Source organism: Barbus barbus, assembly GCF_936440315.1.
Source record: "Barbus barbus genome assembly, chromosome: 15".
NCBI lineage: Eukaryota > Metazoa > Chordata > Actinopteri > Cypriniformes > Cyprinidae > Barbus > Barbus barbus.
Window position 1 is genome coordinate 4,867,819 of NC_136743.1, and position 18,483 is coordinate 4,886,301.

Consider the following 18,483-nt stretch of genomic DNA (forward strand, 5'->3'; position numbering starts at 1 on the left):
TGATGTCTCAGATTTCTGCGAACATGTGGGTGGGTGGCAGACAGGTCTAATTTGTAAGCTCCCTCTTGCCAAACAATAATCCTTGTCCAGGTTTGACACTCAGTCCCTTGAAGTTCTCTCCCCTGCAGTCATACACATCTATTAAAACGGCCTAGTTTGCGAAAGAGCGGGAAAGCACGACTTCTTACATTATGAAGGTGGGCAGAAGGCAGAAGGTAATTAGCCTCTGAACTGAAGAATATGAACAGATTTATCACAAAAACATCAAAGAGAGACACAATCGAGTCTGAGGTTCAGACGTGAGAACCGACTGCGGCTCGCAAAACAGGCCTTTGCAAACTCTCAAATCTTCTCAAGTTAAAGAGAATATTGAACAAAGAGTTCAGGATAATTATTTGGGCAGGGCAGATCAAGGGATGTGAAAAAATATAATTTTTCAAAATCAACTAGTTAAGTTACAGAATACATGGGACTTGAGATGTGCTTTTAAAAGTTAAAGTATTTTTCCATTCATGGTGACTTAAAAATGCAATACTCGTAGCGGGATGCTCAAAAAACCAGCGCAAGAACCGACACAAAGTCCAAAGATGTCTGAAACTGTATGGCTGCAGCAGTGGTGATTTGAAGAGTAATCACCTAATCAAACTATCTATGGCTAAAAGCATGATGTCATTATACTAATTCAAATATGTGGGAAGTTGGAAGTCGTGGCGGGTTGCGGGTTCGAGTCTCGGGCCGGCAGGGATTGTAGGTGGGGGGAGTGAATGTACAGCGCTCTCTCCAACTGCTCTCTCCACCCTCAATACCATGACTGAGGTGCCCTTGAGCAAGGCACTGAACCCCCAGCTGTATGTGGGCAGCATAAATGGCTGCCCACTGCTCCGGGTGTGTGTTCACGGTGTGTGTGTGCATGTTGGATGGGTTAAATGCAGAGCACAAATTCCGAGTATGGGTCACCATACTTGGCTGTATGTCACTTTCACTTCATATAATATGCTAATAACACAATCAATAAAAAAAGAGAAAATCACTAATCGCTTTAGGGAAACCAACTGCAGTTTTTTCCTGATAAAAACAGCAATTGCCATTTAAAATGTGATAAAAAAAAAAACGTAAGGTTTGCTATGCTTGTTTGTAGGGCTGCACAATTTGGCACAATTTTAGTAGTATTATAAATACTATTATAGTATCTAATAATATTTTGAATTATCTTGTAATTTTATGTGATTTTGTCATTTTATTATATTTATTTCTATTTAGATTTAATTACTCATTTCAGTTTTCATTTTACACGTTTTAGTAAAACTTCAACTTATTATATTTCAGTTTTTGCAAAGGCAACATTTCTCATTTTCATTTGCTTTTTATAGTTCTAAGTTTTTCAAATTACCTATGGCTAAAATCATGATGTCATAATGCTAATTAAAATATAATACGCTAATAAAAATATAAATATTTTAAAAAAGAACAATCAGTAATCGCTTTGGGAAAAAATATAATTGCTATTTTTCTGATAAAAATGGCAACTGCCATTTAAATGATGTTTTATTAACACAGTTCGGGAGGAGCACGTCAGATACTTAGCCTAATTAAACACAAGTGGCATGTAATCAAGTCAATCAACTCACGGATATAAATACAGCTGACATACCTCCACTCATTTGATGGTCTATCAGCATCCCTCCACCACCCCTTCTCCACCAATATCACTAAGTTCTCACCATACTATGGGGGGATACTCTGGGTTCGAGGCATTCCCGAGCTCAGAGCCCTTGGTAAACTACGTTTACCATACTCGCCAAATATGCATTACGTAACTCGTGCTAAATATATGTAAGTGTGAACTCGTGAAAAAGTGATTAAAAATCAACTCCAGGTTTGCTATGCTTGTTTGTAAGGCAGCACAATTTGGCCAAAATGTTGTGATTATATACGGTATATGATTATAAAATATATATATTTTTTTTATTTGTTTTAAGCATTATCGTTACAAGTATAGGAAGAGCGTTTCAGTTTTATTTAAATGAACCGTGCCACACTAAATGACTCGTCAGTTGTTAGGTCATCGTGATCCATCCCTCAGTAGAGATCTCTTGTAATAAAGGCCATGTTTCCTGTTAACGAGGCAAATCGCCCTCTTAAAATCATCTTAACTTCTGCTGTTCATTATGTAATGCTAGAGTATCACCTGTTTTTACCAAACCAGCATGTAGATGGCTCATTAGCAGCCATATCACCCTGTAGCCCAAGACTGGTTGCCCACTGAAGCTTAGCATGGTTGAGCCTGGTCAGTACCTGGATGGGAGACCTACCAGGAAAACTAGGCTGCTGCTGGAAGAGGTGTTAGTGAGGCCAGCAGGGGGTGCTCACCCTGCGTTCTGGGTGGGTCCTAACACCCCAGCATAGTGACGGGGACACTATACTGTAAAAAAGCACCGTCCTTCGGTGATACACCCAACCCGCTATAGCAAAAAGTACTCCAATATTGCCTTTCAATAAAATTACATTTACCACCAGCTTTCAGTGAAGTGTATCACTACGGTAATTGCATTAAGAAAAAAATCTACAAAGAGCCTCATTAACTTTGCCTAGGAATGAATTTAAATGCATAACTGAAATTGCATGTTGATATAAAAGTACATAGACCCAGATTAATGTGAACTGCACTGAAATACGGCATGCTAAAGAAGAGCAATACACCTCATTTAAGAGCTGTAAGTTGGCATTGCATACTATGAATATTGTTGGCTCTATTGTTCTCTATTGTAAGACACATTAAATAAAAGTGTTTGCTAAATACATAAATGCAACTGTAAGTGTTTGATTGCTGTTTACGCATCAAGTTACATTAGACACACATCAGCTGTAGGAAAGGTAGTGTATTTGATAAAACAATGAGAGTCATAAAAGTGAACTAATCACAGAAGTTGAAAACACAAGCAAATAACAGGAAAATCCACATCCCTCAATAACATCCAAGACTAACCAAGGCTGTAAGTAATCATCCGCAATAAGGCTAAAAGCATCCGTTGAGAGGCCAGAGGGACGTTTCCTTGTCAAACTGCAGAAATAAGCCAAATCCTTATATTGTACATTTACTCTCCGGGAGAATTTATTTGTATGAGACTGTATCCAGCTCTGCCACAGGTTTGAAACATTGAGCTCCTGGCAACAGTAAATCACTCAAAGTACTGTGAATGAATTTCCTCGCTAAGACGGTGCTAAAAGGGCCGTGAAATGTGAAAAAAAACGTTGTTATTTGGCACTGAACACTCACTTCGTGTTTGCCCTTCATTCTACAGATGCGGATGTCATTCTTATTGGATTCCCACGTCCTTTTCTGTGAAACAACAAGGGAGTAAAATCATTACCTACATTCAAGGTAAAATAAACAAGGTGTTCATACATGCAATTATGTGTGTGTGTGTGTGTGTGTGTGTGTGTGTGTAAGAGAGAGAGAGAGAGACAGCGGTACAAGGGCTCACCTTGCTGTAGAACATTTCATCTCCAGATACATGGTCCAGTTCCACTCGATAAAGGTCATCCCTGCAGCAACACACACACACACACACACCGAAGACCAGCATTAGCAGTAACTATGAAAATGGGCCTTAATTTTAACATTACAATATAAAATCATTACACAACACACACAAACATAAAAAATAAAAAAAACATTATATTCAGTAAAAAAAAACTCTAAACATCCCTGAAATTTACTTTAGAAAAGGTTATGAGAGTTGTTTTCAGTAAACATACCTACTATTTATTAAATATATTCGGTTTATCCCATTTTTTGTTTTTAGCATAAATCTACTAAAACATTTTTAATTAACTGAAGATATCTTCAAACAATCTTATGCACCCACAACTGCCATGTACTGCTTGTTATTATTATGGCACCGCACATGGCAGCCATGGTGCTTGGCTCACCCAGTTGTTTTAGTGTTTTTGTTAGTTTTTCCTGTTTTTTGTTTGTCAAACACGATCAGTTTCACCAGGGATGAACTGCTGAACATTCGGCAGAACACACCACAAAATCTCCTACCGGTTTTCGATTATTCTGATGTTTTGCTGAACATAGTAGTCGGCAGAGCTGTGGCGCTGATCAAACACTTCAGGATATGCAGACGGGGGAATCAAGCCGGCGCGCTCGTGAAGCTCAGACAACATGGATTTCGAAAGCTGCTACCCAGTATCCATCTGGTGAATCTCCGCTCTCTACCCAACAAAACAGACAAACTCCTTCTGCTTTCCCGGTTAAACAAGGACTTTTCAAACTCTGCTGCTCTGTGTTTCACAGAAACCTGGCTGAATGACGCCATTCCATACAGTGTGCTCCATCTGCCGAACTTTCAGCTGTTTAGCACAGACTGCGACGCAGAATCAATGGGGAAATCGTGCGGTGGTGGGACATGCTTTTACATCAGCAAAAGGTGGTCTACAGATGTAACTGTGTTAAGGAAGATGTGCTGTCCCGTACTGGAAGTGCTCTTCATCAACTGTAAGCCCTTCTGCTCGCCGCGGGAGTTTTGCTCGTTCATTCTCCTGAGTGTTTACATTCCACCGCAAGCGCACGTGAGCTCAGCTTTACAGAAACCCGCTGATCTGATCACAGAGACTAAACAACACCTGGACTCTGTTGTAATCATTCCAGGAGACTTTAATGAAGCAAATTTCTCCTGTGAATTGCCAAAATACAGACAGCATGTTACATGTCCCACCAGAGACAGTAATATACTGGATCACTGTTACACAGCAATAAAATATGCTTATCACTCTGTCCCACGGGCAGCTTTAGGACTCTCTGATCACTGTTTGGTTCATCTTATACCGACCTACAGGCAAAAACTGAAATCAGGTAAAACTGTATTAAGGACTGTAAAGAGATGGACTAATGAAACAGAGCAAGATTTAAAAGCCTGTTTTGACCTCACTGATTGGACTGATTTTTAAGCTGCTGCAAACGATCTGGACGAGCTCACAGAGACTGTAACATCTTATATCAGTTTCTGTGAAGATATGTGCATTCCTACCAGGACTCATCTAACAACGACAAACCGTGGTTCACTGCAAAACTCAGACAGCTCCGTTAGGCCAAAGAAGATGCTTACAGGAATGGGAACAGAGTCTTGTATAAACAGGCCAAATACACACTGGAAAAAGAGATCAGAGTGGCAAAGAGGAATTATTCTGGTAAGCTAAGGAACCAATTCTCTTCCAGCAATCCTGCTTCAGTGTGGAAAGGTCTGAAAGACATCACCAATTACAAGACACCATCCCCCATCACTGTGGAGAATCAACAACTGGCAGACGATCTGAATGAGTTCTACTGCAGGTTTGAAAAACACCATTAACACCTCCAGCAACCCCCATCTCCCCCCCTCCTGCACTCGAGATCAGTGAAGATGATGTGCGTCAGGTCTTCAGAAAGAATAACAGAAGAAAGGCACCAGGCCCAGACGGTATGACACCAGCCTGTCTGAAATCCTGCGCTGACCAGCTGGCCCCCATCTTCACACAGATCTTCAACAGATCACTGGAGCTGTGTGAAGTCCCCTCATGCTTCAAACTCTCCACCATCATCACCGTCCCAAAAAACCCCAAAATAACAGGACTTAATGACTACAGACCTGTGGCTCTAACGTCTGTGGTCATCAAGTCATTCGAAAAACTGATTTTGGCTTATCTGAAGGACATCACCGGACCCTTACTGGACCCCCTGCAGTTTGCCTACAGAGCAAACAGGTCTGTGGATGATGCAGTCAACATGGGACTGCACTTCATCCTGCAGCATCTGGACAGACCAGGGACTTATTATGTGAGGATCCTGTTTGTGGACTTCAGCTTTTAACACCATCATCCCATCACCCCTCCAGCCCAAACTAACTCAGCTCTCCATGCCCACCTCTGTCTGTCAGTGGATCAGCAGCTTCCTGACAGACAGTCAGCAGCTAGTGAGGCTGGGAAAATACACATCCAACACCCGTACGATCAGCACTGGAGCTACTCAGGGCTGTGGTCTCTACCCACTGCTCTTCTCCCTCTACACCAATGACTGCACATCTAAAGACCCCTCTGTCAAGCTCTTGAAGTTTGCAGACGATACCACACTGATCGCCTCATTCAGGGCGGTGATGAGTCTGCTTACAGACAGGAGATTAAAAAGCTGGCTGTCTGGTGCAGTTTTAACCTGGAGCTCAACATGCTCAAAACAGTGGAGATGATAGTGGACTTCAGGAGAAACCCCCCTGCACTCCCCCCACTCACCATCATGAACAGCACTGTGACTGCAGTGGAGTCATTCAGATTCCTGGGCAGCACCATCTCTCAGACCTGAAGTGGGACATTCACATAGACTCTATTGTCAAAAAGGCCCAGCAGAGGTTGTACTTCCTTCCAAGGGCGTGTTTAGTGTTTTGGGGGCCCTCAGCAAGTGTTCCCGGAGGGGCCCCCCTCGGTGGATTTTGCGATCGATTCTGGGGTAGGGATGGGTATCGTTTACATTTTTTCGATACTGATACGATACTTATCAATACAGTTATCCATACTACTCTCTGTAATTTGGTGCAAAAATAAATTATGTAAAAAGATGTTGAAAATTTCAAGTTATTTTATTACTGCAGTTTACAAATGCCTCCAAGCAAACAGAAAAAGGCACATAAAGCACATTTTTAAAATAAAAAGGCCCTTCAAAGAGAGAGAGAGAGATTTACTCAGCATACCATAGCACAACATATTTGAACATCGTGTGCATAGGAGCACAACAGAATGTAATAGAGAATTCTGGCGTCTCTAGCTATTTTCATTAAAGAGAATTCAAATATTGACTTTCTCATGGAGCGGGCGTGATTTCTCCTAACAGAGAGTGTCCCTCTATGTTTTAGAGGGACTTTTTTATCTGTGTTTTTATCTACATGATAAAAAGGCTTCTTTTTAACATCTATACTTATTTATTGTGATTCTCCAATCAGGATTTTTACAGACATTCATTCAGGTCCTGAGTTTCATTTTTGAAAATGGGGTGAATGCCCCTCTTAGATGACTCTTGTGGGAGGGAGGATTTTTTTTTAATTAATTTGAGTGGTGGAGGGGGGAATTTTTAGGCTTTTTCCCCCTAAAAAATATGTAATTAAATGTTTGATCATGCTCAGTATTTTTGTTTTTACAATGGGGCAATTGTTGAGAGTGCACACTGGAGAGTGCACGAGTGCTCAATAGTTTAAATACTGGCAAACTTAAAAAAGAAATGCAAATTATAAACTTTAGTGATGATGCATGTAAACTGTGACAATTCCTGTGTCAATCGTGCAGTGTGCAGCTCGTTTATAGTGCAGACGCGATGTGGTGATATGAAGCCATTTGCACATTTTGAGAGGGAAAGACAGAGAGCTTGCGGAGAACTCATGCTGTTTGTAAAATTACGCCTCACAGAAATTTTTCAAATTATTTTATAAGTTCTTTAATAAGGAAATATGAATTGTACCTCACCTTCAGCATTGTAGTTATTTTAGACGCGCCGGACAGAGTTTGAGACTGTGCCGCTGCATGTAGTGCCAAACTTCTGACGGAAGACAGCTTGAGATCGGTTTATGAGAACAGCTTCTAATTCGCCATTATCTCATAAGTAGGGAGATAAAACAACGCACGTATCGATAACAATATTGTTTGTCCTCAAGCTTATCGTGACCCAATTACGCACCGGTCCAAAAAAAATGCTGGTTCCCATTGGTAAAAACCACGTTCCGCGGGGGCCCCCCTGGACTGCAGGGCCCCACGTTATTGCGTGGGTTGCGTGGTGCCTAAACACGCTACTGCTTCCTTCGCCAGCTGAGGAAGTTCAACCTGCCACAGGAGCTGCTGAAACAAATCTGACCTCAGAAGACTACAGAGGGAAGTCCAGACTGCTGAGCGAATCATTGGTACAACCCTCCCCCCTCTCCAAGAACTGTATTTATCCACAGTGAGAAAAAGGGCTTGCAAAATCACTCTAGACCCCTCACATCCAGCTCACTCCCTCTTTGAACTGTTGCCATCTGGTCGACGCTACAGAGCTCTGAGCACCAGAACAGCCAGGCACAGGAACAGTTTCTTCCCTCAGGCAATCCTGAACATTTAAACACTTAACAATAAACATGAAACACACAACACTATCATACATTTATTTATTTAACACACATACTTATTACATTTCAAATTTGCACCTAACATACCTGTACATACTAAATTGTCTATTTTGCACATTGTTTGTTTTGTATATTTGTATATTATTATTTTTATTATCTTTGTCTTGTCTTGTTACTGTCATTCTGTCACACTGTGGAGCTTCTGTCACCAAAACAAATTCCTCGTATGTGCAAACATACCTGGCAATAAAGCTAATTCTGATTCTGATTAACTAAAACATATTAATAATTGTTTTGTTAATAAAGCTGAAATAAAATAAAATATAAAGATTGGATGAAAAACTATATTGATGAAAATTATAAATGTTGAACTGAGCTGAAATAATATGTTTGAAGTACTAAAATTACTAAAACTTTAATAAATATAAATGAAAGCTAAACATAAATATAAAAAAATAAATTATATACTGTATATATAATATAGTGTAAGTATATAAGTAATATTTATAAGTATATAAATAATATCAAAACAACAGTCATGTAAACACAAACTTCTATCAATACACAATTTCAAGATGTTACAAGTCCCAATACTTACTACTCAAGAATATTTTCCCACTGGCATTGAATTACATAGTGTAGCATAGAGAATATTAGAAGTATGCAAATCAAATTACAGCCTAAATCATGTGACTGAGACAAGATAGAAAGTCTGTGAAGATATATTTCAGCACATAATACACTGAAGCACTAAAGGGTTTTGATAAAACATATCCATCAACCTGTCTATGAGAACAGTCTAAATTTGAGTTCTCAGCTCTGGAGATGTCAGCCTCAGAGTTTTGTGGTGACGGTAACCAGTTTATAAGAGTTTCAACTTTCCAGAATGTGTAAGAGAGTTTATAAGAGCGCTCAGAAACTCAAGATAGACTATGTCTATTCTCTAGCTTCAGAGAAAGCAAGTGTTTAAGCGGCTGGTTAAAGGTCAGCGAACAGCGGTTTAACTTTCAACCACCGCATAACCAGCACCACATGTCAACTCCCACGGGAGTCCAAATCCTTTGAAGGCCTGTCCATGTGACCGATTTCAAAGATGTAGCTAAATGTAACACCAGTCAAACTGGACACAGATTTCCCGTCAAACACTCTGACTGTGAGGAGAGAATATGCTGTTTGAATCTGGCTGATTGTGTTGAGCTATAAGGACGAGGTGTTCATGTCAGAGCTTTGAAACCTAATGACATTTTCTCATTGTGTAACCTGTCATTTCCGTTTAAGACCAATTAGGTACCGAGATGGTGTAGCAAAATAGAAAGGTTTTAATAACAGAGAGGATATTATATTCATGTTAGATTAATTCAGAATGTAAAACCAAATGGTGGTTTCTGTAAAACCTAACAGTGATGTTACTGCGTGAATAGAGTGGGTGGCATTAAAGCTCAAATTAACATCTTGATGACTTAAAATGTTGTCGGTTACCACCACGGTTATTAGAGATAATTATAGTAAAAGATTTTGGTTAATTGACGTGAAGCAGAAACATAAAATCTAAAAATATTAGAAATGTTGCCATGGCAAGTGAAAGCACTAAAATTAATAACTGGAAATAAATAAAAACTATAAAAGCAATAAAAATATATTAAATCTAATGATGAAAAAAATAATAAAAATATTAATAAAAAGAAAAAATATATATAAAAGTAAAACATTTCATATAAAAATAAAATAATATTTAATATTTAAAATAATAAAATAAAATAATGTAAAAAACAATATTTTATTTAATAACAGTTTTTATTAAGTACAATTTTTAAAAAATATTATAATTTTTACTAACTTAAAAATTAATTTAAAATAATTACTGGACTATTATATTAATAATACCAAAATAACAATGATTACAACAGAGAATAATTAACTTCTTCCTTAGTACAGTCTGTGCAGCAATATGTAAAATAAACCGTCTTTATTTTGCTTGCCTTTACAAATTGTGCATTATGCAAAATATAATGAAAAATTATTTATAATCTGAAGTGTGTATATTGTTGAGTTTTTGGCATTACCTGGCTCCGATGTAGAGTGTACGGTTGACTTTCAGGACGGTCTGAATATACAGCAGCTCCTGACGGGTGTAAGAGCGATGCGCTCGGCCCACAAACACTGGATAGCGCCTCACCACTGACAAATAAAGAAACAGAGAGAAGTCAAAATGTGGAAAAATGACAAGCTGAAATGGAAGACAGAGACGTTAGGGGCACCCAAACAAAAGAGCCAAACTATGAAGTATGGATGGATGAAACAGACACTAAAACACAGGCAGGAATGTGTCCATCACTTTCCCGGAAGAGTTAGAGATAGAGGACCTCTGAGACATGAAGAAAGGACAAAGACATACACCACTGTGTCTTCTCCATGCAGAGTCCAAAAAAGTTCACTCAAAAATAATAAATCTGTCATATTTACCCACCCTTATGTTGTTACAAACCTGTATGACTTTATTTCTTCTAAAATATTCTGCCTGCTCTTTTCAAAGCAATTACAATACATAAAGATTCAGGCTTCCAATGGTCACAAAAGCATCACAAGCTTAGTATATACAGTCGTGGTCAGAATTATTGGCACCCTTGGTAAATATGATCAAAGAAGGCTCTGAAAATAAACCTGCATTATTAACCCTTTTGATCTTTTTTTTTTTTTTAAATCACAAAAATCTAACCTTCCATTGAACTAAAACAATTGAAAATGGGGGAAAATCTCATTATAAAATAAATGTTTTTCTCAAATACACGTTGGACATAATTATTGGTACCCCTAGAAATTCTTATGAGTAAAATATCTCTGAAGTGTATTCCCATTCATATTCACAATTTTGAGCACTCAAGGGTGATTATGAACATAAAATTATCCAGCCATGGCTTCCTGTTTCACAGAAATATAAATAGGAGGGAAAACAAAGCCCAAATTCCCTTAATCATCCATCACAATGAGAAAAAACAAAGAATATATTTCTGATGTGCAGCAAAAGATAACTGAGCCTCACAAATTAGTGAAGTGGCTTTAGGAAAAGAGCTAGAGCAGTGAGAATTCCCATTTCCACCATCAGGGCAATAATTAAGAATTTCCAATCAACATAAAATGTTACGAAACTGCCTGGAAGATGACGTGTGTCCTAATGCACGGTGAGAAGGAGAGTTTGAGTGGCTAAAGACTCTCCAAGTCAAACAGCACTTACATCACCACATGTTGTTTGGGAGGGTTTCAAGAACAATTCTCCTAGTTCATCCAAAAACAAACTCCAGCATATTCAGTTGTCAGACACGACTGGAACTTCAAATGGGACTGGCTTCTATGGTCAGATGAAACTAAAAAAATAGCTTTTTAGCAGCTAACTCTCAAGATGGGTTTGGTGAACACAGGGATAAAAAAAGTACCCCATGTGTACAATTAAATATACTGCTGTATTTTTGATGTCGTGGACCTATATTTCTTCTGGAGGTCCTGGACATCTTATTTAGACACATGACATCATGGATTCTATCAAATACCAACAGATAAAAAAATCAACAAGTGACTGACTCTGTTAGAAATCTTATAATGGGCCATGTTTGGATCTTCCAACCGGACAATAATCCAAACACAAACCTCAAAAACAACACAAAAATGGGTCACTGGGCACAAAACCAAGCTTCTGAGAAATATCACTATTTCATAATGATATTTCCCTCCCATTTTAAATTCTTATAATCCAATGAAAGGTTAAATTTTTGTGATTTTTTTAAATGAAAGAGCAAAAGAATTAACAATTCAGATTAATTTTCACAGCCTTCTTTGATCATATTTACCAAAGGTGCCAATAATTCTGACCACGACTGTACAACTTGTGTGCTATATTCCAAATCATATGATAGATTTTTTTGTGTGTAACAGGAATATGCATCATCATTACTCACTGATAAAACATTATAGTGAACAGTTAACCACTTAGACTGGATCATTGAATCAGTGAGTTGAACTCAAGAACTGAACCAGTTAAATTCATAAATTAATCTTTTAGTCTGTTTTTGAACTGATTCACTGAAAAATATGAATGATTCAAAGAAAAGAATGATTTGATCTCATTATGAATACGTCATGCAGACCACAAGATGGTTGTTATATACTAATATGATATATGCACTTTTATGGTGCTTTCTCAGTTTCTTTTCGAACAAATGAATGAACACACACACAACATTGTTATTGTTAACTAAAAGTTTAAAACATGTTAATAAAAAAAAAGTTAATTAAAATACATCGGAATGAAAATAAAATATAAATATTATTACATACTTAAACTTTAAAAGTGAAAATTAGCAGCTCACTAAAAGTTAAAACTGAAGTTTGACAAGTTAAGTTATTAATAAGTTAAAGTACTAAAATTTATAAAAATATATTTACTAAAATAAAAATACATTTAAATTAGAATTAATTAATTTAAAATGACTAATAATTACAATAAAAACTAAAAGTATAAAAAAAGTTATTTCAAAATATTAATAATCCTATTATGTCTAATGCAGCCTGCCCTGACAATCAGACTCCTGGTCCAATGTCCTGTAACATAATTAATATTCATAAGCAAAGCTGATAAGTTTTATATTGAGTCCCTCCTGTATAAAATGCTGTGAAAAGAGTCACTAACAGTTCAGAGAGCTTTCACACAGAGAGCGTTCAGATAAGGAAAATTGCTTTCCAAATGCTGTGGAAAGAAGTTCAACAAAATTAGAAAACAGATTACCACAGAAAAAACCCAACAGGAATGTGTCCTCCAACCGCAGATGGATCTGTACTCTGGGTCTGAGAAGCCTGAGGACACCCACATATTTACTGTGAATGCTAATGATATTGCTTACAGTTTCTGCTACTAATTAATTCCACTGTAATAAAGAGAGAAGCATAGAGATACTGTTGTTGTTGCTGGCTTGATCTTTGCCTCTAGTTGTTTGGACACATTTCACAAGGGTTTAAATGCTTTTGAAAAAGCAATTAAGTGTGGAAAACACTTAAAAAGGTCAAGTTATTCACTTTGATTCACACACACACAAGCGCCGCCATGTTTGTTTTAATCGTCACTGACTTCTGTTGTTTTTACACTGAGATAATGACATTTTCTTTCCTCTACCTCTAAATCTAGCCCTCATATAAACTTTTCTGCTGTTTTACGTTCTCATTAAGACATAATTTAGTATGTTTACTAAGCCATTTCCTTCACAGAGAGCGAACACTGGCAGGACCTCACAGCATAGGCGATTTCAGGTTTTACTAGCCTTGTGGGGACAAAACCTGACCCACATAAACACCAACTACATTGTGCTGGATGACCTTTAACCTCTGGTCTCTACTGAATCATTAGATGTGCATGAGTGGTTGTTCATCAATATCACTGATTCTGCTTTGTGGGATCTGTAGGGAATACGGTCCCTCGTATACACACACACACAAACACACACACAGTTTTTGTGTCTCAGTTGTTCCAACACCATTATGTTAAAAGGCTTTTAAAATGATCACAGCCATATGGTGCATTTCATCCATTCATGAGCGCTAATGTGCAAAACTATTTACAAACAGTGCGACGTGTCCACCTCGTTTGTCAACCATATGTACATTTAAAAGTGTAATTTACAACAGCGGTAGTGCAACATAAAGTGTACAAGCTTTAACATAACCACAAGATTATGTTTAAAAAAGCTGACAAGATGGCGCCGCTGATGGCAGCTATTGTGCGTTGCTCTTCAGTGTTTGTATTGTTTTTGTTTGTTTTTCCTGTTTTTTGTTTTTCAAATATGATCAGTTTTACCAGGGATGACCTGCTGAACATTCGGCAGAACACACCACAAAATCTTTTACGGGATTTAGATTTTTCGGACGTTTTGCTGGACATTGTAGTTGGCTGAGCCGTAGCTCTGGTCAAACGCTACAGGAGGCACAGACGGGGGAAGCGAGCTGACGTGCTTGTGAAGCTTCGACAGCGCGGATTTTGAACGGCATTGCTTAGCATCCATCTTGCAAATCTCTGCTCTCTACCCAACAAAACAGATGAACTCCTGCTCTCCAGGACAAATAAGGATTTTTCTAACTCTGCTGCCCTGTGTTTCACGGAAACCTGGCTAAATGGCGACATACCAAAATTACTGGACTTAATGACTACAGGCCTGTGGCCCTAACGTCTGTGGCCGTGAAATTATTTGAAAGACTGGTTTTGGCTTATCTGAAGGACATCACCGGACCCTTACTGGATACCCCTGCAGTTTTCCTACAGAGCAAACAGGTCTGTGGATGATTCAGTCAACATGGGACTGCACTTCACCTTGCAGCATCTGGACAGACCAGGGGCCTATGTGAATACCCTGTTTGTGGACTTCAGCTCCGCTTTTAACTCCATCATCACGGAAACCCTTCAGAATAAACTAACCCAGCTCTCCGTCCCCACCTCCGTCTGTCAGTGGATCACCAGCTTCCTGACAGACAGACAGCAGTTAGTAAAGCTTGGTAAATTCACATCCAGCACTCGTACCATCAGCACTGGAGCTCCTCAGGGCTGCGTACTCTCCCCATTGCTCTTCTCCCTCTACACCAACGACTGCACAACTAAAGACCATTCTGATTCTGACCATAAAGCTCATTCTGATTCTGATTCCGAGATAGCAGGCATTACATTGACTTTACCACATTTAAAGGGAGAGTGCACCCAAAAAAAATTAAATAAATTCTGGCCATTGGTCTCCATATGGACAAAAATACTATGGAAGTCAATGGGACTCAACATATATGGTTACCAGAATTCTTCAATATATCTTTTATGTGTTCAACAGAAGAAAGAAAGAAAGTCATATACATGAGGGTAAGTAAATTATGATAGAAATTTCAATTTTGGTGGACTTTCCCTTTAAGGGTTGAGTGTGAACTATACAATAATGTGTAAATAGAAATACAAAGCTAAATAGAAATATAAACACACACAAATATTTATACACACACATACAAAACACAAACACACAAACATGACAAAAAAATGTCCGTAAAAAATTACTGAATATCCTGGCAGAAAATTACCAGTATATTTTTAGTTTTTTTTATACATATATAATATAATATAATATAATATAATATAATATAATATAATATAATATAATATAATATAATATAATATAATATAATATAATATAATAAATACTATGATAGTATATAAATAATACTAAAACAACACTGATACACAGCCGACACACTTAAACTAAACATAACAAAGTAATGGTATTTATTTTTATCAACATAACATCAGTGTTATCATATATTTGGCTTCTTTAGCTAAAATAATAAATGTATACATAATAATATTACTGAATAATAATAAATCACTGATACAATCATTGTAACTTGCAAATGAATATTCTTATATGCTTTTGATCATGGAAACTTGGCACAGTTTGGAATTCAACTGATGTGCCTTTTCTTAAAGCTAATTTATGAGCCAAAAATAGAAACTGCTGACTGTGCTGTTATGCTCTAAATGTATATGCATAAAAGATCATAAACGTGGTGTTTATGTCTAACTGACAAATAACCTGCTGATGTTGCTTAACTGATACACTGTAATTGGTTCGGGGGCGTGTTCTTACCCTCAGCAGGGGCGGAGATTAAAGGGCCAGGTTCCTCTGGAAACGAGCAGGCAGCCAATTGGAGGACGACAAAGATTCGTAAGAAGCAGGGGGTCAGGGTCGCCATGGCAGCGACACACCAGAGCTGGGAAGACAGGAATAGAGAAATTATGTTAACTTAGAAAAACAGTGAAAAGAACACAATACAGTACTAGTGAACTGCGTCAACGTTCACTATCTGCATGGGCAACTCCCTTGTAATGCAGAATTCAACCTGCATAGGCAACTCAGTTAAGAGTTACACAAAAAGCCATTGTCACATGAAAGCATAAGATAATTGTTGCTAAGCTAATAAATCAGTGCTTTAAAAACCAACAAATTGCAATATCACATTTAAATATTACATGCAATTGTGAGGGTGGGGGGGGGGGGGGGGGAATAAAATATAATAAAATATAAATATTAGATGAAAAAGTTATCAAAAAATATTAAAAACTGAAGTTGAAGCAATACATTGGAAATCAATAAAAAATAAAACTAATCTAAAACTAAACTTAATTAAAAAAAGAAATAAAACCTTAATAGTAATATAAAAATATGAAAGCATAACAACAATTTGAATTAAATTTGACAGAAATGCTACATTAAAACAAAAAAAATAAACGCTAATTCAAAATATTAATGAAAACTATAACATTAAAATACCAAAATAACAGTTTTGGCTTAAAACTTGAGCTTGTACAAGAACCTTATTAAAGCACATTATTTTTTTTTTAGCTCATATACTTTATACATAAAGACTAATATTTATAGACTAATACATATAGACTAATATAGCTCAGAAATCAAATAAATAAAAATAAATAAAATTTACTGTATTAAAAAAACAGTAATAATATATTATTACTGTTTTTTTAATACAGTAAATTAGATTTTTTTTATAACAGATTTTACTGTTTTTTTTTTAAATAGCTTAAATCACACAAAAAAACTGTATTTCGCAGAAACTGTCCTGAAAAATTGTCTAGTTACAACATCGACCAGCAGGAGCTAACTGAGCCATGAACTGATTTTTGCCAAATCTATGTAACAAAACTTTTTAGTTTACTTCTGGAACAACCTTCATGTCAGACACACAACTATATGATGCCTAAAAAGTTGCCTAGGTAGGCAGCACATCAGCAGCTAAAAATATAACACACAAACAGTCTCTGTAAAGATATTGGAAGATTAATGATACAAAGGAGCATTAGACGTCTTGGGTGTTAGACATGCCTCGTGTCTTCAATGAAATTAAATGCACAGGGCATGAGGCGAAACAGAAGCTGTTTGTTATTTAACATTTGACATTTATTCAAGCACTTTATGAGGAACAGACTACTTTCAAAAACCACAATACCTGTCTGTAAAGCAAAACAGACCTGCGCGATTTTAACAGGTGTTAGGAAACCGTCTGTCTATGAGTGAGTGTAAGTCGGGCATAAAACTGTTTAACAAAAGCTTTCATCTGTTCTTCCTTCAGACAGAAACCAGATGAGAGTCGTGAGGGCTTCTCTTTCACGGACAACCCTCAATTACCGAAGAGACCCGAGACCACACACACACACACACACACACACACACACACACACACACACCGTAATTCATCTTCAGCACCTCTTCATTGAGTCTGTGGAGGAAGGAGTGGCCAGTGGCTTTAGCAGGAGAACCAGAAAGATGCCACCATCTGCTCTTTTCTTTTCCACACTCTTTTTCATCTGTCCTTTTCTTTTTTCGCTCAGCGTGATTGCCGTAATTGGGTAATTTATGAGAGCGTGTCAAGCCTTCCTCCTGCAGTATATTACTGACACAAACACACACGAGACAGGGTGAACCACGGTCAAGCTTCATACATCACATAATCTGAACAGTCTCACACAGACTTTTGACTATCGCATAAAGCAAATCCAATTTATTTTTTTAGTAGTTGATGAATATCAATGAGAATCATGTTGAAGGTGCAGAAATATCCCAGTCAATTTGAAATCAAGAGGGAACGCTGAAGAAATCATGTTTAGAATACATTACCATTCAAAAGATTTGGGGTTTGTACATTTTTATGCTCACCAGGGCTTGATTTGATTAAAAATACAGTAAAAACTGTGAAATATTATTATAATTCAAAATACCTGCTTTCTATTTGAATACTTTTTAAAATGTAATTTATTCCTGTGATGCAAAGCTAAATTTTCAGTATCACAACTCCAGTTTTCAGTATCACGCGATCCATCAGATATCATTCTAATATATGGATTTCCTTCTCAAGAAATATTTCATTTTATTATCATTGTTTTCTTAATATTTTTGTTGAAACCATAACCATATTTTTTCAAGATTTTTAAAATAGCGATTTTATTTGAAATAAAAATATTTTGTAATACTGCAAATGGCTTTACTGTCACTTTTCATCAATTTAATGCATTCATGCCAGTGTTATTTTGTATTTATATTATATACATTTTTGTGTGTATTTATTCATATTTTGAATTTGAATCCTTTTCATTTTAAAAGAAAATTTCCCTTGTAATGATGAATTTCATAATTAAAACCTAAAAATCTGAGGCGCTTTAATGACAATGATGGTGAGCGTTTTGCCTCAAAGGATTAGTTTGAGACCTTTCTCAATTATCCCTTCTTCTGCTGTCAACAGGCCTCCAACAATACATGCATTACACTTAAAT

The 18,483-nt window shown here is 37.1% G+C and overlaps 1 protein-coding gene across 1 annotated transcript in view; it reads right to left on the minus strand.

The window, feature by feature from the left end:
* The window catches only part of LOC306880721 (semaphorin-6B-like), a gene marked incomplete at both ends in the record, with an annotated part of 64,670 nt that extends 48,780 nt beyond the window's left edge, over positions 1-15,890 (minus strand). Inside the window, 4 exons of the mRNA XM_079434449.1 lie at positions 3,278-3,340; positions 3,486-3,546; positions 10,190-10,304; positions 15,785-15,890. Of these exons, the coding sequence (XP_079290575.1) occupies positions 3,278-3,340; positions 3,486-3,546; positions 10,190-10,304; positions 15,785-15,890 (345 nt within the window). The remainder of the gene's footprint in view (positions 1-3,277; positions 3,341-3,485; positions 3,547-10,189; positions 10,305-15,784) is intronic.
* Between the last annotated feature and the right edge of the window lie 2,593 nt (positions 15,891-18,483).